The sequence below is a fragment of the Numenius arquata genome, chromosome 11, assembly GCF_964106895.1.
Source record: "Numenius arquata chromosome 11, bNumArq3.hap1.1, whole genome shotgun sequence".
NCBI lineage: Eukaryota > Metazoa > Chordata > Aves > Charadriiformes > Scolopacidae > Numenius > Numenius arquata.
In genome coordinates this window covers 43,919,849-43,940,130 of record NC_133586.1, presented here as the reverse complement: position 1 = coordinate 43,940,130, position 20,282 = coordinate 43,919,849, and the positions used below count along the sequence as shown (strand labels likewise).

Here is a 20,282-nt window from a genome sequence, read left to right as displayed (position 1 = left end):
GGCTGATGCCCCATCGCTTCTCCTTAAGTCTGCCCTGCATTAACCCTTCCCAGCCCAGAGAGCCCGTAGGAGGGACGTGTTTGAGACTGTGACGGTTGTTGGGTACTCATTAGCGGGCAACCGTGGCATTCCCCGGGTGACAGAGAACGCTCTGCACCTGTTTTGTACGCCCCAGTTAACGGCTCCAAAAAGAAATAATTGTTTCTGAGTTTGATGGGGAAAGAGGAGGAAGGCAAGTTGGGGGAGAAAATGAGAAAGGATTTGCATTAGAGCAGGTTTCTCTCAAAACAGGTGGAAAGGGGGAACAAACCCCCGCAGAGCAGGGTCTGGAAGGACTGTTGGGTGCTGGTGGGCATGGAAAGGTCCCGATGCAGCGATGGAAGGAAGCAGCCAGGGCCGCAAGGAAGCAGATAAGAGGCTCTCTCTCGCCCCGCTCCCACTCTTCCCCTCCACAAACCCCTGCTCCATCCTGTGGTTGTTCACTCCCCCCACCCAAATACTGCTCAGGCGTGCAGACCTCAGTTCTGCTCCCTCCTGGGGCTCGCTGCCATCTGCCCCAATGAAAGAGGCACCTTTCTGTGGCAGTCCCCATTTCCCACCTCCCCCTCTCCCATCTCCACACCTCCCTATCTCCCATCTCCTCCCCGCTCCATCTCCCATCTCTCCATGTCCCCTTCTCCCCATCGCCGGAGCAGGGATTCCTCACTGCGGAGCTCCTCCACTGGTTGGATTCAGAGTCCCAGGGCGGAAAAATCATCGAAGCAAAGACTGCCATCAACACTTGATGTTAAGCTCAAGCTCTTTCCCTTCAAGACACCTTGGGGATTTACAACCCAAGGGTCATCTGCCCTGTCCACAACCCGTGTAGCACCGGGCGAGCACAGGACTGTGCAGTAAATGAGGTGCTACAGGGCATCCCCGTCCTGCCGTGCACACCTGTGCTCCTGCAGCATCGCCTTCCGTGAGGGAAGGACGAATCCACCTCTCACTCGGCTTGGAAGGGAGCCCTGGGCTGGGAAGTTATCAGAAAGCTGATAGACTCCTATGCTGCTGCTCCGGCAAACCTGGGGGCGAACATGGCACCCGCTTCTCCAACTGCCTTTGCACTGGAGCGTGCTGGTTTCCTCCCCTTCACTCCCCAGCTCCTCAGAAAGTGTTTCTGGATGTTCAGAGCCTCGTGGGTTCGCTTGGGGGTAAAGCATGGAAGGTCTCATGGAAGGTCTCATCCCCACTCAAAGGCAATTTTGCAAGGAGGGAAGAGCATTGCGGAGACAAAACAACCTGCTCTGGGCAGCCCTGGCACCAGCCTGGGCACCCATGCACGAGAAAGTCTGTGCCACTTGTCACCAGGGGGGGGACAGCCGGGCCTTCAGCTGGACACTGCCCGTTTGGCGGCACACGCGGTTCTATATTAACCTCTCTTTGTTTTATGTAGTGCAGGAGTGAAGGCGTCTCGAGCTGCTTTTTACGGCAGCTTAACCATCCGTGGCAGCGAAGATGGGGAACAAAGAACCACGTTGGAGCCAGTGTGCCCAGTTCAGAACCTGCCCTTATGCAGGCTACGCCAGGAGCTCTGCAGCTGATGCCATGCAGTTTCTGCTTTTTATTTCATTACTTAAATAAAGTCTTTCTCCCTGAAAGTACCTTATTTCAGGGCATTACTGACCGAGCCGGAGAGGTGCCTGTTATAGAATAACAAATACCACTTGCTGGAGCATCAGTTGGGGATTTGATTTGGTTTTCAATCAAAATATTATTAAATATTTCCCCTGCATTAGGAAAACAAGCCCAGACTTGGGATCTCCCCGGATCGGGTAAAAGTGATTACCTATTTTAGCCATCTGTTTCTCCGTGGCTCAGTTTGCCATTAAACCAAGAGAAATGGCAAATCGCGGGGGTAAGATGGAAAAGGGGGAACGTTGAGGGTGTCGAGAGCCAAAAGGCCAAGCAGGTGTCGGAGGTATGAGCGCTGTGAAAGAAAGCTGGAGCAGAGCATCAGGGATGGTGGTGTTCGTGGCAGCTCTCCCTGGGCGATGAACTGGGTGGAGCGGGGCAGGTTTATGGCCAACCATTTATTGACTCCTTGAGGTGCGCGGGTTATTCCTTCTTCATCCTTTTACACAAGGAGACGTCAAATTTAAGTGCGTGTTCTCACTCTATTAAGTCAGCCGCTGCCACGGTTGCTGCTGTAAGAGGTATAAAGGGGAGGAAGGAGCGGGTTTTGGGAGGAGAAGGCTCTGTAACCCTAGCGTCAGGGGAGCCCGACACACAATAACACCGGGGAGAGACAACCTGATACTTCCTTGTTTCAGCTGGGAGATAGCAAAGAAGCAAACACACACGAGGCATCCCAGCTCGGGCAGGTCGTGCTCCATGGAAACCTGCCGTGCAGATATGGGACGGGACACAGCTATAAAAACGTCAGTTAAGTTCCACCGAGGAGGATCTGCGTGGGCTGAAGGCAGAGGGAAGAAGCGGAGATTTGGGGCTGGGGCTGTTATCCTTCCTCCGTGCGTTTCTGGTCCAGGTCTATGGATTTGGTGCCTGGTGCCACTTCCTGGCAATGACACCTACTACACATAGCCGCTCGGGATCCTAACAGTGCTGAAGTCATATAGCAAACAAGTCACTATAGTCATTTCAAGTATTTAAGATACATTCAGCGTGTGCACGCTTTGGCCCGTCACACCAGGAAGCTCAGAATTCATTTTTTCCAAAGCTGGCTGAGGGGGTAAAAACAAACCATGGGAGGTTGGAGCTTGAAAGGAAGAGCAACGTGATCTTTTTTTGGTCAATATTTAGGTTGTATAAGAGGTGTTGTGACTATTTTTGTGGGTGATCATTTGCACTGGAACCTCAAATACCTTCTGTCATCTCTTTTTCAGGCTACTTTTATGTTACCTCTTACTAGTCTAGATTTCTGGACATGTTACGCTGGGGAGTGAACCTGTGCTTCTCACCCAACCATAGGTGTCTGTGTGCCACTCTCCTCCTTTGATTATTTGTTTAATTTCCCTAATATGCTATATAGTTTCTTTACACTGAAAGCTCACTGGGGAACGGTGCCTCACCCAGCACAGAGACCTGACCGGAGGGTACTACCACAGGATGAAGCGTCAAGCAGGCAAAAAAATTAATTTAGAGAAAGCACGGATCACCTACAGGGTGTTTTTTTTCTGCATTTAGGTTCAAGTGCGAGCTTTTCTTTAATTTTTATATTAAAAAAAAAAAGCAGAAAGCTTGCCAGTGCAGGCAGGGTGTGTGATAGTGTCCCACGGTGTGTCTGGGCCACCCACGCATCTCTCTGCCTCTCTCCCAACAGACCTCTCTCCCGTTGCATATGGCTTCAAACCTGCCTTGAAAGTATTGAGAAGGAAATAATAAATAAGAACGCTCTAATATTCTGCTGGATTGAAGGCACTGGGTGCAAAACTAATCTCACTCCCACCCAGATCCAGTGGATCGGAGGGAAGTCCTGGTAGTGTCAGCAGCCTGCTCTCAAGCTGTCATTTCCCTTCCATGCTCTTCGTCCACAAGTGGTAGGAGAGGACAATACCGGTGGGCACCCTTTATGCCTCCTGACACAGTTCTTTCTGGGATCAGCCCAGGCCAGGGCAAGATGGGAGACAAAAAATTCCCCAGGTTTTGCAAAATGCCCTGTCGCCCCATTGCCCTGCCTGGCGTCTTTTGCCATTGGCACGGCGAAGGGACGATGGGCAGCCTCTCTCATGCCATAAGCTATTGCACAACCTGTGACAAACGCCTGCTGTGAAATCAGAGCGTGGGCAAATCTTGAAACCCCTACAGCAATGCCACCGAGACCGGATCTCAGCTGGGAGCTTTATGGGAAGAAGCCCTGAAAACAAGCGGCGTTGCAGCTCTCACTAGGCTGAGGAATCACGTTTGACTGTCAGGGTTTCAAACCTACGACTGAACGAGTCCAGGCGGTGCCTGTAGTTCCGCTCCTCACCAGAAAAGTGCTCTGCTGAGGCGGGGGTTGGTGTCACAGGCTGGTCCCCAGGCTTAGGAGCGTCGTGATGTGCGGAGGAATAGCTCTGGCGGCTCCACCGATCCGTTTCTTTCAGCCGTGCGTATAATGAGCTTTCAGCCTTGCATCACTGGGGGGAATTGGGCTGACACTGGACAACTCGCTGCATATTGACCACAACGCACCATGAAAGCATAAATGCAGAGGAGATGGTCAGGAGCACCGCCAACAGGCTTCGCGTATTTCATTTCCTTTCCTATTGACCTTCTTTCTACCACCCGTGACTCTTCCTGTTACCCCAGGCCCCACCACATCCCTTCTGCAAATGGCGAGCACCGAATAAATAAAAATACAGGTTAGGCCCTCCCTGATCATTAGTCCTGCTGTCAACAGTGAAGTTATGCCCTTTGGAGTGGTACCAACCCAGAGTCCCGCGGCAGCTCTCCGGGGAACCGGGCTGCTCAGCGGCGGCACCGGGGCCGGTTCCTCAACTTGCCGCAGCAGGTTGACCAGGAGCAGCCTGGCCACTGGCCGAGCCCCCACCCGGCTCAAAATAGCCTCATCTGGACCCTGCATTTCATTCACATCCCTTCCGAATTTGTGGAGGTTGCTATGGGCTGGTGGAAGTCTGGGAGTCTGCATCTTGGGATTAATGGGCTACATCCAGCTGGCAGGACGTGCGTGAAGAGCCGCTGCACAGGGGCAGTCCCTTGGGGGGACAGGGGTTGAATCCCTCCACGGGATGGGGACTGGATCCCTCAGTGGGACAGGGGCTACACCCCTCAGGGAACTGGGGCTGGATCCCTCCATGGGATGGGGGCTGGATCCCTCAGTGGGATGGAGAGTGGATCCCTGCATGGGACGGAGGGCTGGATGCCTCAGTGGGGCCGGGGGTTGCATCACTCAGGGAACTGGAACTGGATCCCTCGGTGGGATGCGGGCTGGATCCCCCGGGAGGACGGGGGGCTGGATCCTGCGGCGGGGCTAGGGGCTGAACCCCTCCGTAGGGACGAGGGCTGGATCCCTCCGTGGGACCCTTGGGATGGGGGAGCCGGGGCCCGGCTGGGTCGTGCTCCGAGCCCCGCGGTGTGTCCATACCCCGCAGGACCCCGCGGTACCGGAGCCGCCCCCCCCCCCCCCCGCAGGACGGCGGCCCGGGCGGGGGCGGGGCCGTGGCGCGCGGCGGGGGGGTGGGCGGTGCTCTCCCTCCCCCCCGCCCGCCCCCCCCCTCCCCTCCCCTCCCCTCCCGCCGCCGCTGGTGCTACAACAGCGTGATTTCCCCGAAGTGATGCCGCCGGCGGCAGCCAATGGGAGGCGCTGCCTGCCCCGCCGCGGCGCTGATTGGCTGAGACGCGGCCGGGCCCGGGGCGGCGGGGAATCCCGGGCGCCGCCGCGTTATACCCGAGGGCGCGTCCCGCGGGCGGCAGAGGCGGGAGGGCGGGCGGTGGAGTAAGAGGGTTGCGCTCGGCTTCGCTCCGATCCGCTCGGTTCACCGCGGGACGCAGGGCTCGGCGCTGCACGGCGATAGCGAGGTGGGTCCCGGCGCGTCCCCTCCCGTCGAGGAGCTCGCCCCTTCCCCGGATTTGCACCGCACCGGCGGCTCCGGGAGAAGGCGCGCCCCGCAGCTCCCCGGGAGCGCGGCGCGGCTCTGCTCGCCGAGAGGGCGGGTTGAGGGAGCGCGGCTTGTCACCCCGTGGGCACCGGGCATCCCTCCGGCGGGCAGCGGTCGCAGCCCCCCTGTCTAACCCCCGGGAGGGGACGGGGCGGGATGTAGCCCCGCACCCGCGGGAACGGGCACGTCCGGGCGTGGCTGCCGGAGGCTCCGCTCCGCCGTTGAGCCGGTGCCAGCGCCGAGCCCCGGGGCTGGATCCGGCGTCCCGGAGCCGCGGTCCCCGCGGGCTGACCCCCGCCTCCCCCGGAGCGGGCACCTCGTCCCGGCGCCGGGCGCGTTGCCGGTGTGGGTTAGAAATGTGTTGTTTGGGAAATCTTATCTTAAAAAAAAAAAAAAACAAAACCAACAAAAAAACTGACAAAAAAACCCACCACAAACAGGAAATTTTTGTTCTGCAGAGGAAGGGCTGGGAGCGCCGGGCCGCCCCGCTCCGCCTGCGCGGCCGGGAGCCGGGGAGGGGGGGGGGGCTGCTAATTGGGGATTTCCCCCCTGCAGCAGGGCCAGGCCCCCCCAACCTTGCGCAATTTAATTAATAATAAACTTTTAAGAAGGCGGCTGTGCAGTTAGTGCCTCTCTGTGGCCGCGGGGGAGGGTCCCGCAGCCCCGCACCGGTCCCCGCGGGGAGACTCGCACCCGTTCCTGGGAAAACCGGGAGCGGGCGGTGGGATCCTGCCCCGGGAGGTGCGTCGGGGCCCCGGAAAGGTCCCCCCGCAGCAACAGGGTGAAGGAACAGCCCCTTTCCAGGCTTCTAGTCTCCGGGGTTATTTTTGGCACTCGCCGGGCTGAGCGGGAAGCTCCTCCGGGAGCAGGTGGAAAATACCGAAAAAGAATTAAAACGCTGGAAAAGTAGTTTTGGACGCATCCGGTAGCGTTAGTGGCGGTGCCCACCGTGCAGAGGGAAGGGAGGGGTGGCATTCCAGGGGGGGTTAAAGGAGTGATGAGGTTTTTGCTGACCTGTTACTTCTTTCATAGGTGAGAACATGCCGGTGTCAAGAATGCGCATGAGGCCCTGGTTGGAAATGCAGATTAATTCCAATCAAATACCAGGCCTGATATGGATTAACAAGGTGAGGGCTGTTTATTACTATTATTATCATTATTGGTATTGCTTCTGTATTGTTAACCGTTCTTGCTCTTAGAGGACGCTAAATATGAGTCAAGATCATGAAGGAAAGAAAAAACATGGAGAAAACTTGCAAACATTATGTTTAAAAACCAGCTGGTTTTGTTCTCAGGAAAAATAATAAATTAAATGCAATCTGAACATGGTGGAGAACCAAGAGAACTCCAAGATCTCTTTTAACTCCTGCTGTGCAGTTGAGCCAAGTCACCTCCTGTCCCAGTTGAGTAGCTACTGTTAGACTCCCAGTTGCTCCCAGTTTTAAGATCTGGCCTGGATTTGTCTCCCTTTGCTCTGGAAGGCACATCCCTGTACCTGTAGCCCAGGGCGAGATCCCTGGTCTCATTGAACCAGGTCTCTTTCTCTGAGATTTCCATATCCATGATGATAATGATAAAAATCCATGATTTTTAAGCTAGGACTTATTTTTCTTAGGAATCCTGCAGGATCTTATGGGTAACTTTAAAAAGGGATTTTTCTCCCAAAGCATACCTGGAAAATATTGCTATATTCTTGATATACTAAGTTGATGATATACTAATAGATGAGATGCAATGTATTTAAATGATTCTGGGATAAAAATTGGCAATATTGCTTACTTCTAGTGTACCATACCACATGTGGCTTTCCCAGTTTCAGAACTCCTAAAAAGCCTTGTATGCATTGGGCAAAATAGATGGATCAATGGATGCTTAATTAAGACACAGGACAGAGAGTTTGTAAAGTTTCTGAGCTGCTGCTGCGAATTCTTTGATTAAAGCTGTCGTTCCAAACCGGCATCTAACGCTTCTTTTTCAATTCACGTCTCTATTGGTTTAACTTCAGGATAAGATGATGTTTCAAATCCCGTGGAAACATGCAGCTAAGCACGGCTGGGACATGGAGAAAGACGCCTGCCTTTTCCGGAGCTGGGCCATTCATACAGGTGTGTGTTGGCTTTACGTTTCCGTCAGTCAGCTCAGTAGCTCAGACAAGGTGTCTTTTCTCTTGACTTGGGTAGCTATATTAACTGCTACGGTGTATAGCGGAGAAAATAGAAATTAAATTTTTATTTTTGTGGGAAGAACTAGCACAAAAAAGCCCAAACACTCACCCTATCTCTTATTTATAGGAAGATACAAAGTAGGTGAGAAAGACCCTGACCCGAAAACCTGGAAGGCCAACTTCCGCTGTGCTATGAATTCCCTGCCCGACATTGAAGAAGTGAAGGATAAAAGCATCAACAAAGGCTCCAGTGCTGTCAGGGTTTACAGGATGCTGCCGCCCCTGACAAAGGATCAGAAGAAAGGTAAGGCTTCAGCAATCCAGCTGGGGTTACGCAGCTTCCACTTAAACACCACTTAAATTCCCTGCTCCGCGTAGGCAGGGCAATAACAGAGCTGCTGGTAGCACTGGTGCTAGTCACTGGTTATTACCATGGGTAACAGTTAGTACAAATGGCTCATTTTAGCCCAAATTCTTCTAAAGAAAGCCTCATCAGGCGGCGATGGGGACTCGCTGCTTGCTGAGCAGGGCTCAAAGCCACAAGAGCTCACGCTCGCCTGAAATGTCAGCCCTGCAGCCCTTTCTCACCTTAGTCTTATTTTTATTTAACAGAAAGGAAGTCAAAGTCTTCAAGAGAAGCAAGAAACAGGAGCAAAAGAAAGGTATGTGTCTGAAGAAGGCAGCTGGTGGGTTTGGTGGTTTTCATACTTCGATTTTTTTTTTCATATGGGAACTTGTCTAAGAACTCACAAGTCTCTCATTCTTCGCCCTTATTTTTGTAGTCGTATGAAGACATGAGGATGGAGGATTCAGCAGAAAGACTAACCAACACTCCTCTGCCCGATGACCACAGTGGCTACACCGTGCACGACTACGCGGGAAAGGAAGTGGAGGTTGAGAGCGCGTCCATCACCTTAGGTGAGACTCAGGTTTTAGCTCTCTGTGCTAAACCCACAATCTCGGCACCAAAAGACAAAGGTGGCTCTTGGGGCTGGGCCCGGCTGCGCCGTCAGACGGGCAGGGAAGAAATAATAGGTGGTTGTGTCTTCTCCTGCGAGTGCCAACTCCTCCTGGTGCATCCCACAGGCCTCTCCTCCTGCGAGGTGAGCGGCTCCCTGACCGACTGGAGGCCACCGATGGAAATCACCATGGCTGACAGCACCAACGACCTCTACCAGCTCCAGGTGTCTCCCCTGGCTTCGTCCTCGGAAGGTGGGTATTTCTTTGATCCTACCTTGGTCTTTTATCGGTCGGTTGGTTGGAGGCAAGGCAGCGGGGTGAAGGAGTGCCTGGGGGACCAGGAGAGGCAAGAGTTGTCTTGTAGAAAGAAACCCAACCTCCACCTGATGGATTTGGGTGTCTGGAGCTACCAAACCAGCCAGGTTACAGAAGGGCACGTGCCACTTGCAGGAGGAGCTGCTCATGGGTGAAAGTCCCTCAAATGCCACTTGCTTGGCACGTGTGGGTCAAGGGACAGGCTTTGTCTCACAGGGTCAACACGGTGGCACAGGTGGATCAGCCTGTGAAGAAGAGGAGAGATTTGTGAGCTGGGAGGGTGGGATTGGGGGTTCCCAAGGCCGTGCCAGAAGCAGGACAGAGTTGGGCACAAGAGTGACAGTGGAGGAAACCAGGCTTCCCAGTGGGACAAAAAAATAATTAACATGGGTATAGAAGAGTGGTTCTTAATTGGGGTGCAAGTCATCTTCCTCCAAGCGGGCTCTGCTTTGGTGACACCTGGGGAGGCTTCAGAGCTGGCCAGGGCCACACACCCTGATGTATGGTTGATGAAGGGATACTGATGGACCTCCCTGCATCGAATCTGTGAGCCCCTCCTCAGCCTCATCTGTGGGGAGGGGACAGTAAAAGGCAGGGGTGCTGTGTGACGAGAGTATGAAGTGGGTTGTGTGGTGAAGAAGCAGAAGTGTGAGGGCTAACGTGCAAAAAATGTTGACATCTACATCTGTTTTATTCTTCTTTTTTTTTTTTTTGCATATGCTTACAAAGCAGTCACAGATGAAGATGAAGAGGAAATTAATTCGGACATTTTTAAGGTAAAACTAGCCCTTATGGTCAGAAAAAAAGTTGCCCAAAGTTGCTGTTTGCACCAAGGGAGGAAGGGAGCAGCTGTCAGCCCCAGTCCTGTATAAACTGAACATACATTTACGTAATCCCAGGCCCTTAATTAGTGAGGAAGGCTGAAAAATTAAATACAAAAAGAAGGCTACTTCACAAACACAAGCTGGAGGTGACACATCTATGTCTCTGCCTGTGAAAGTCAGGGAAAGCTGCTGGAAGTGAAGGTATCGGAGCCTGCAGGGGTTCCCCAGACTTTAGGTTGCCCTTCCCTCCAACTCTGTCTGACATGGACAGCCCTTAATCGGTTTTTCCAGATGTGTCACGCTTATCCCACTGATAAGATAGGGGTTTCATCACCGAAGGTGCTCTGGCCTCCCCTGTTTTGCATTAACTTTTTTTTTTTTTTTTTTTAAACTGGGAGTAAACCAAGCTTATATAATTTAGCACGAGAAGCTATAATTTGATCTTTTTTGCTTACCTGTCTTCTAACGAAGAGAAAGGAATAAAATACTGCACCCACGGGCAGAAGGAGCGGTTTTTACCGTCTCCTTTCCTCTCTTACAGCTGCTAGAGCCCGTGCAGGACTGGCACACCACCAGCGTGGGGGGCAAAGGCTTCCTCACCAACGAGCCGGGCACCCAGACCATGGGCACCTACAGCTACAAGGAGCAGGATGGGGAGATCGACACCACTTCAGGTACGGGCTCCTCCTGGGCTCTGGCTGAGGGTCGGGGCCACGGGGTGACGCGGCCGAGGGTTTTCGTGCCAGATACTAATTGGGAGGGAGCGAGGGATTCACATATCCCGGATATCGCGTATCCCTCCCTGTCGGAAGGCTGGTAAGGAGTTTGTTGATAAAAAGGAAAAGGAGAAAAATGCCTCCAGGAAGAGTACAGTGCAGACTAGCATTATACACAGGGAAGCTATGCCAGCTTTCAGGAGCTCCTTGCAATGTAACTAAAGTATTTCCACTAGCAAGAACTTAAATTGCATAGTTTAGTGGAGAGCATTTAGAGAATTTTAGTAAAATATTGGGCTAAAGTATTTACATCTGAGAAATCTCTCAATTTTTGATATATTTTTATACATATATATATTATATATACAAACACATGCATATGTACACTATTTTGCTCCTGCTGCATGTGATTAAATACTCCGTTCTTGCTTTATTTTCTCTAGGAGACCTGGAGTTCAGGTTCTTTGACCAGAAAAGTGGCCTGGACTTCTCCTGGCTGGAGACAGTGAGACCTACCATGCAAGTCATTCCCTGCAGCTTGTAAACCCCCTCGGCTTCCCCCACCACGAACTGCTCTTGGGTAGAAACTTTGACAAGCCTGAAGAGAATGGAAGAAACTTGTTTTGTTACTGACTGAACGAAGAAAGTAGCTTTTGTTTTCCGTTTTAACTTTTTAGGCCTGAAAAGGTTAGCGAGGGAAAACTCCATTATAAATGTTTAAAAAAAAAAAAAAATCCCAGGATTCCCATCTCATTATCAGGAGTCCTGGCACGGAGGATGCTCAGCCTGGTCACGGCTTTGGAGGTGAAGCTTTTGCTGGAAGGTTCCCGCTGTCCTGTGGGATTGGGGGGAGTTGTGCCGGGGGTCTGGGGACGAGGGTACCGGCCTCCCCCCGGTGTGAGATGTGACGAGCACTTTACCCACGGGGTGCCGAGGAGAGATGCTGCAGAGGAGTCTCTTACCTGTTAGTTTTTTGGTTGCTGCTTACCTGGGCGACACTGGGGACATGGAAGCTTGTCGACTGTCATTACACTTAGCCAGAAAAATTGCACTAATTGGCCCTCTCTTCTTTGATTTTACCGCATCACATAGTTCACCTTTTGAGATCATTCAAAACTCTGTAAATACTTAGACCAGTAAAAATGTGAAAAATTCAGTTTTAGGCTTTGCTTCTACATAGTACACTTATCCCGGTCTACGCGTAGGACGTTACCTGCTGGTAGGCATGCCATGGCTCTGGCCATGCAAGAGTCGAAGAGCTGCCACGTAGAACAATTTTTTTTGCACTGAACAGGGGCAGAGCTCTTTATTTATGCCATGCCTTTGGAGGTCCCGTCTAGCACTCTGCCAGGACACCCACAGTACTGTATGCAGCCCGCTGCATCGCCCCCCCAGACCTCCCCCTGGGGCTGGCCTGAGCAGGAGTGCAGGACGGAGGAGGTTCTAGTTTATGTGTAGTACAGTAAGAATTGAATCACTAAGCTGTAATAGATATTTTTTCTTGTACATTTTATTTTTGTATATAAAGTGCTGTATATTTGTTTTAATAAAAATGTTTTATATATGACATGTTTACTTGTTCTCATGGGAGAGCTCTGAGATTGAGTTCCAGATTCCTTGAAAATACCCAAACAGCTGTGCTCTTGACAGTTGGAGGGTTTTGGGTTTTTTTGGGTTGTTTTTTTTTTTTTTTGATGAGTCACGGAAGCACAGGGAATTTAGGACAGTTTGCTCCTGTTTTCCACCCCCACCTCTTCCTAGTGTAGCTGATGGGTGGAATCTTGCTTGTCCAGGTCCTCGGGGGGGGGGGGAATTGCTTTATATCTGCGATGGTCAGACTTGATGTTAGGTTATAACCTTGCTTTATAGCCTCTATGCTATTAAAAAATACGCACTAAATCCCTCTGTGGATCTCCCTGTCAGTTTCTGTGATAAGATGACGACCAGTGAAGCCCTTGCTGAATAACTTAATAATAATTTAGGGGGTTGCCTAAAAGGGAAGCACGTGCAAGGGGAAAACAAGCTGGTTTTCCCCTGTATTTTATTCCTTTGCCAGACTTTCAGGCTGGAAAGGTCTGGGGTGGGAGACAGGAGACAAGTGTGGATGATGCAATGCATCTTCAGCTGTGTCCACTGGCATCTGTCACCGCCTGGAAACCCCCTGGACATGGAACAAAGCTTCTGGGGGAAAATAACTTCATTTATGGAGCAAGGGTGAGGGAGGACTGGGGAGAACATCAGGCTGCAGGAGAGGAAGACCCAGCCCAGAGGGACAAAGCGGACATTTCCTACCAGCTTTGGCACAGGCTCTGCTGCGACTCAGAGGGAGAGATGTGGGGGTTTACCCAGGGAAGAGGGGGGGGGGGGAAATTAAATAAATAAGTGCAGGAAAAAATAGGAAGTAGGTGGTGGTGGGGGCTCAAATCCAGCACAACCCAAAGGTTTGGCTACGGGAGAGCAAGGTGGAGGGAGAGGCTGGGCAGGGCTCCTGCAGTGCCTGTTAGTCATTAACTGGCCCAATCTTTGGGGCAACCCAAAGCGGGCAGCACCCACCCAGGTGGCACCAGGCAGAGAGCAGCTTCCTACGTCCCCATCTTGGCTCTATGTGGGTGGCAGCGATGGCCTTGCTGTGCCCCCCATCACGATCACACTCCCCAACAGGGTATCTGACCCGATGGTCCACCTCCCAGGAGGGGGTCCATCCAGCCGGGAATCCCCCGGGGTACCAGGGCTGCCTGGGATCACACCCACCTAAAATCCCGCACAGCCACCCCACGTGGATATGGGGCAGGAACGTTTTGTGCCAAGAAATCACCCACTAAATCTGCTTTTGCAGCTAGTGCTGGGGAAAGAGCACAGGGCTGCCGGACCTAGAGCCACCTGTGTCTGCCCAGGAAGGGACAAAATCTCAGTGTCATCGGCATCACCGGAGGAAATCAGGGTTTTGGTTGGTTTTTTTTTTTTTTTTTTTTTTTTTAGGAACTGCTTCAAGTTTGTAAGTTTGTCACACACAGGGGAGGGCACGGGAGAGAAAAGGGAAACTTTCTATGATGCAAGCAATGCTAAAAATAAAACAGAGATTAATTTGCCCATTCATGCATTCAAAAGAGCAAGTTTTTCACATTTATGCTCAGATGAAAAAAAAAAAAAATAAAAATACACACACCCCCCACCAAACAACCAAACAACAAAAACCCAGCACCTAATTTCCACAGATAAAAAGGTCTGCCCGAGATCTGAGGGCAGAAGAAAACAGCAGGTTATGCCTCACACCCAGGGACCACAGACACACTCCGGAGTGTGATTTTATGGGGACAGAGGAGATGCTTCCCTTCGTCACCTGCCAAGGTACCTGCGTGACGACCGCACCTTGGGTGTTTTCCCAGTCAAAAGTGGTGAAATCACATGACTGGCTGGAATTTATCCATCCAGTCACCTCGCTGGGTGAATAACTGCCAAGTTCAAAGTATTTTGTTGTTGTTTTTGTTGTTTTGAACAATTCGGGAGGGGGAAAAGCGCCGAAACCGCTGTGCCGGGTTGACACCTCACTGGCTCCTCCATCACCCCCAGGGCAGGTGGGATTTGTAGAAGGGCCATTTTTTCTCCCAGTGCAAACTAAGGAGCCCTTTAGGCTGCTTGTACCCAGAGGAGCATCACGAGCTCTTTAGGATAAACCTCCTGCGATGAAAAGAGCTTTAAAACCTTGTCATTGGATTCGTCTCAACTTGCCTATCCTAATCAAGCTCTTCATAAACTTCAGCTGGCTTCCCTGTGCTGGAATAAAGGTTGTTGTCACCTTTAAGATGCACACAGCTACCTTCAGCTGGGAAGCAATTCTGCGCCAGGAGAGCAGGTCATTGGAAAGAGCTCCCCCCCTGCCAAACCCAGACAAAGCAATAAAAGGAGAGCCTTTATGGGCAGGGCTTGAAGGACAAGCAGCTCTTTCTTGTGCTATGAACTTTGCATGACAGTGAGAAAGATCTGGAGGCAATGCAACTGTCAGCAAAATAAAGAGGGATCACCTCTCTGTGGTGGAAAACAAAAAGGAGTCCTGGTGTCATCAGCGGTCATTTGGGAAAGGAATGGGGCTGATGCTGCAGGCTCCATCACCTGCACCCCGCTTGCTCCATCCCTGCCTGCGGCGTACCTGCAAACCCTGAAACCGCTTCAAAACAAAATCCAAAATTGTCCGCGTTTACTTTTAGAGCTTTAGGTTGTCAACAGGACAAAACCTCCTGAAAATAACGCGACAGTCTCAAAACAGCCCCACAGCCTGAGCCTGGGAGAGCCCCACGGCGGCTCCGGCAGGGATTTTGCTGCTGCAGCACCTGCATCAAGGCAGCAGCAGAGCTTGGTTCGTGCCAACAGAGATTCGCCGCGCCGGGGAGGCAAGGGTATCACACATCCCTCAACTGCAGCTTTTCCTAGTGAAAACCCTTGACCTATAAAGGAGCTGTTGCTTTTCCCCCCAGATCTTTGTCCAAACGGCTCCTTAAAATGCCCTTCCATAATTAGAGGGGAAAAATAACTTCCTCCCCTGTGGCCCACTCGGCGCCTTGCTCATCATTTAATCGCTCATTAGCGGCGATCTGCGAGCGGGGCTCAGCACCAGGCTGTCCAAGGGAGCCTTTGGCTCTTGGTTGCCCAGAGCGGTGGCACCTCGCATGAGCTTTGCCCAGGAGGCAGCGGAGCCTGCAATTATTGTTTCTCCTTTATTTGCCGTGGTGATTGAGCCCTGATAACTGGACATGTTTCCAGGCAGTCATGTGGTTTGCGATGTCACACCTACAGAGGATGGCAGTTCTTCAGACCAAAGGTATGCATTTATAACCGCAAAAAAAAAAAAAAATAATATAGTGGAATATCTGTTTGTGGTGCAAAGGCAAACTATTGCTTAGATAGCGACCGAGTGCCTCGGACTGCAAATGCTATTTCTCTGCTGCTGTGCTGGATCGTTCCTCCTCCCTTATTCCCCAAGGATCCATTCTCCCCCCACATTTGTACGCTCAACATAAGGATAGAAACCTCTGCAGGACTGAAACCTCTCCCACAGGCTCACGAGGGCCAAGGGAAGAAGTGTCGACTGCAGAGAAGTCAGTTTTAGAGCTCAGATGAGGAAAAAGCTTCCCTAGAAAGTGAGAAAGGGAGGAAAGTCACATTTTCATGGATGAATTGTATCTAAGCTGTGTTTTCTTCTACACCAACTGCTTCAGTCCACCCCGTACTCTTTTCCACCACAGCACCACACGTCACAGCTCCTGTTCCCCCCACATTTTTTCACCCTCTTCAATATTTATCTCTCTGTTAAACTCATCCTTGTCCCTCCCCAGCCTTCCCGGGCGCCCAAGAAAGGAGGCAATAATAAAAGTGTGTTTGTGCAGGTAGCATGGTACGTGCAGGTCCGGCTACCTGCATGCTACGTCCCTCCTCTCTAACCTTTGCTCTTGCTGTTTCTGATATCATCAGGATGCAAATCCAGCCGGCATGGTTCCTTGCCACCCTGGGCTGCGGGTGGCCACCCCGGGCTAGCAACTGGGAAGGGTTCCCATGGCCCTTTTGGGGCTTAAACAAGACCGTGGCAGGCACTGCCACTGAGCTGAACGCCCAAAGGCTACATGAACCCAAGCCAGGAGAAGCCATAAATTAAAACCTGGAGAACCTGCTCGTCCCACTGGTGGATATATTTGGTCACCAGTTGGATGTAGGCAGAGGTGTCAAACTGTGGTGTTGAGGACTCGAGGCTGCCAGGGACGGACAATCATATGTTCATTCCCCAACAATCAGGGTGAAGAACAGTGCCAAATCACAGATAGCAGGACAGGAGTAACCAGGAGGACAGGGTGGCCAGGAGGATCTATAGCCATGGGACTAGGAGACGATGAGGGCCAGAGAGCGGGGCAGATCTCATCATCCACCCATCCAAAACCACTGTGGGCTGGGACTCGGGTGCCAGAAGCTACCAGAGGCTGTCTCTGCATGAACACAAAGGCAGTGAATTGACCCTTCTGGTGTATAAAGCTGGTAAACGATGTCAGGACAAATGCATAGATGGAATAGGCATTAGACAATAGTTACCAGGAGTTTTCCAGGAATAAGGAATCCAACCTGCAGGGAGCAAAGAGAACAGCAGACCCAGCCTCTGTCCCTGCCTTCTGACAGTGACACAAACGGTCGGGATCTCTTAGAATCACAGAATTTTCTCAGTTGGAAGGGACCTTTGAGATCACGGAGTCCGACCATCAACCCAGCACTGCCAAACCCACCACTGACCCATGTCCCTCAGCACCACCTCTGCCCGGCTTTGAAATCCCTCCAGTGATGGTGACTCCACCACTGCCCTGGGCAGCCTCTTCCAAGGCTTGACAACCCTTTCAGCCTCTTCATCTTCAGGACGATCCACCCTATTCATTTCACTCACGATTCATATAGAAACTTATCATAGAACGGTTTGGGTTGGAAAGGACCTTAAAGCCCATCCAGTGCCACCCCTTGCCCTGGGCAGGGACACCTCCCACCAGACCAGGTTGCTCCAAGCCCCGTCCTAACCTGGCCTTGAACCCCTCCAGGGATGGGGCAGCCACAGCTTCTCTGGGCAACTTCACTCTGAAGCCTTTGAAGAGCCTGACTGTTGGTACCCAGCCAGCATGGGCACGGCTCAGAGCCACCAGTGAGGGACACCAGGCAGGGTTAGGGGCAAGATGCTGTCACAGCCACGCAGCACATCCCTGCCTCTCGCAGCTCCCCGCTGCCGAAAGGCTGCAGGGAGGAGAAGGCTGACCCAGTGGCACGGCAGATTGCTGGTGGCCCATCAGGTTGCCGGTGGCTCTATCCTGGGAAGCGGCACCCAGCTCCTGGGCCAGAAGGACAGCACCAAGCGTTACTTCTACAACACGAGCATCCTGAACGACGGCGGTGCCTGTGCAGAGGATGCTCGGCCGCCACAGACAACCTCATGACCTATTTCGGTAGAGGAAATTTCACACTTCAAATAAGCCCCATTGTGCATTGTTCCCCATCGCACTGACATGCTACGCTGCAGGCACGTGGCCACAGCACCAAAGCCCAGAAGCCCCGGGGCGAGCTGAGCTCCCCCAGCTTCTGGGGATCTTCCAGGGGAATTCAACCTCTCCAGCTCCACACGATCGTCCCAGCAGAAACGGCTGCCTCGCCAGCCACCAGGAGAGGGAAGGACTTTGTTTTCTGTGTTTACATGGAGCAGTGGTTAGAAATACAGAAGGGAGGGAGTGGTTAAAAGGCCAGTTTCACCGGGAGGAGCAGGGGGTAATGGTCTGGGGAGCTCTGGGCAACCGGAAAGTAAAGGGAGGTTTTGCTCCTTTCAAAGCGTGTGGTGTTTTAGCAGCGATGGCACGGAGAGTGAAGGACAGAAAACAGCATCAGGATGCTGGCCCTAATTCAAAATGGATCCAGCAGAAGCATTACGCATATTAGCTGTTTGCAAGCAGGGCTATTAAATAACGAGACGCAGCCTAACCACGGGCATAAACACCGAACGTGCCCGGTTCTAATGTCTGCGCTGCGAGAATACATTTCACTGAGTTTGTGCTGTCACGAGCTAAATACCATAAGGTTTTCACCAGCAGTCTCCAGGCAGAAAAAAAATTTTCATTGAGAAGCCAAGTCCAGACAGGTCCAACTTTGTTTTCACCAACTTTACTGCTGAGGAAAGCAGAGGGAGCAGAGTGGAGCATGGACTGCGCTGGCCTCTTCCCAGCCTCATGGCTGGTAAACTGGATTTTTAGGATATTTTTAAAAAACTGTGGAGGGAGATGACATAGATTACCAGTGGCATTATTTAAAATCAGCCAGTGAACCATGTTAGCACATACACATTTCACACGGAAATACTAATTCAGTAGGATATCCAGCAGCTGCCAGGGCGATCCTTTGCCACCAGCTTTGGAAGATCCTCTCCGGGGTGTCTCCTGCTCCCCATGCTTCTGGAAGCCTGGGGACAGACGTTCCCGGGGGTGTAGCCAGGCAACCTGACTCGGTGTGAGTGACTCACTCCACCATTTGCTCTGCCCCACAGCTCCACGTACCTCCCACCTTCACCCCACGATCCCAGCTCACCCAGTAAGGGCTGGGGCCATGGCAAAGCCGTGCTTCCTTTGCCCAGTGCTCATGTGATGGCTCCATCATCTCTGACCGTGTGCCAAAATCCCAGCACAAGCCGCATCACATCAAGGAATTTCACGTAGTTTGTGTCCACTCATGGGTAACACCCACCAAGCTCACACCAACACCCAACAACCACATCTGAGCCATAGCAAAAGCATCTTAGATGTTGCCTACAAAATATTATCTGAACCACGAGGGCTGCAGAAGTTTTACAACCACCAGCTGCAATCAGAAACATGCTGCTTCCCAGCCGCTCTGCGAAATGCCACCAGGCTGGGCAGGAGGAATGGTCCAAACCAGCACAGCTCTCTGGTGGGACGCAGGCAGCTTCCATGCAGCCTGTCTCATCACGTGGCTTTTTCTCCACGAGGCAGGGAGAGGAAAGCAACCCTTAAGAAGAGGAAGAGGATGTAAAAAAAAAACCCACAGCAATTAATGGGGATGTTCTTGGACCTATTTTTAATTTACATCTTGTGACTGACCAGATTTCGGATTGGTGGTGTCTTTGTCTTCAATTAAGGCACTGTTACTGAAACTGCCCTTTCTTGGCCAATTTAATGTCATCTTCCTGTAGAGCTGAAGACAACAGAAGTTTTTTCCATTGATTTTAAAAGGCTTGGGCCCACCTTGATTATAGCCATGCCCAGCTGTTTGCAGAGCTGACTAATTTTTAGGCCTTAATTCCCGGATTCTGTTTGTTGCTGGGTTCATCCCAACAGTTCAGAACCCGATGTCCCTGTGGCTGAACATCTTCCACGGCTCTGCTCCGAGATGGGACGCACGAAAGCCAAGGTGAAGCTTGAATATATGAACACCAATAACTTACACCCTGAGCCATTTTTAAAGGTGGTGGGGCTCATGCTGCCGCAGAGGCTCCACTGTTAGCACCCAGCAGCTTTTCACTGCCTGGATTCTGCATCCCTGGCCATTCCAGGGTGGCTGGAGGCCACATGTGGAGAACCCCAGCTCAATTCCACCAGGGTTATCAGCGCTTGCCAAACCCACACCAAGCACTTCACAAATCAGAAGGTCTTTTCAACTGCAGAAAAGGTGGGAGCAGCTGTGCCGGGGAGCTGTGCTCCAACCTCCCTGGGGGCCTTGGCTGGAAGGAGCCGCTCCATCATTTCCGTGACCTTCTCACATGGCCCTTGTAAAGGTGAAGAGGAAGACACTGGTCTTCCAGCTTGTTTCTTTTTGCTTTCAGTGCAGGACCTGGTGAGCTGCGAGGTGTTGTCCCTACCATGGCTCTCTCCTGGATGGAGAGGATGGTGCAGGAAACCCACTGCTGCCCTCCCACCCCATGGATGGACACAGCATCCACCTAGCCCTGCGCTTACTCCCTGACTTCTTGGTAAGGGCCTAACTTCACCCCACTTTACAGAATAACAAACAACCCAGGGGTGGCTGCAGCCACCTCGGTGGCACAGTTTCACAATGATCTCGCTGCGGTTCAGCAAACCTCAGGCACCTTGCATCTGAGGAACAGGAACCTCGGCGACCGAGGTCTGCAGGACGCGAGCCCAGCCCTGCAGGAAAACGAACTTGCTATGGTGTCAAAAACCCA

The 20,282-nt window shown here is 52.1% G+C and overlaps 1 protein-coding gene across 3 annotated transcripts; it reads left to right on the top strand.

The window, feature by feature from the left end:
- The first annotated feature begins 5,318 nt into the window (after positions 1-5,318).
- On the top strand, positions 5,319-12,145 carry IRF1 (interferon regulatory factor 1). 3 transcript variants are annotated; one of them, XM_074155956.1, is made up of 10 exons: positions 5,319-5,520; positions 6,638-6,727; positions 7,606-7,705; positions 7,892-8,068; positions 8,377-8,426; positions 8,547-8,682; positions 8,851-8,976; positions 9,772-9,815; positions 10,405-10,537; positions 11,023-12,145. In XM_074155956.1, the coding sequence occupies exons 2-10, from the start codon at positions 6,641-6,643 to the stop codon at positions 11,121-11,123; spliced, it is 954 nt and encodes a 317-aa protein (XP_074012057.1). In that variant the 5' UTR covers positions 5,319-5,520; positions 6,638-6,640; the 3' UTR covers positions 11,124-12,145. The 3 variants fall into 3 exon arrangements, with proteins under 3 accessions (XP_074012057.1, XP_074012056.1, XP_074012055.1); XM_074155955.1 differs by having other exon boundaries at positions 5,414-5,520; positions 6,633-6,727; XM_074155954.1 differs by having other exon boundaries at positions 5,414-5,520; positions 6,633-6,727; positions 9,769-9,815.
- The last annotated feature ends 8,137 nt before the right edge of the window (positions 12,146-20,282 follow it).

Bases quoted from the DNA above. Each gene is read 5' to 3' on its own strand.
- IRF1 (XM_074155954.1), top strand. From the start codon at position 6,641: ATGCCGGTGTCAAGAATGCGCATGAGGCCCTGGTTGGAAATGCAGATT. The intron at 7,706-7,891 runs GTGTGTGTTGGC...TCTTATTTATAG, and splicing joins GAGCTGGGCCATTCATACAG to GAAGATACAAAGTAGGTGAG. The intron at 9,816-10,404 runs GTAAAACTAGCC...CCTCTCTTACAG, and splicing joins TTAATTCGGACATTTTTAAG to CTGCTAGAGCCCGTGCAGGA.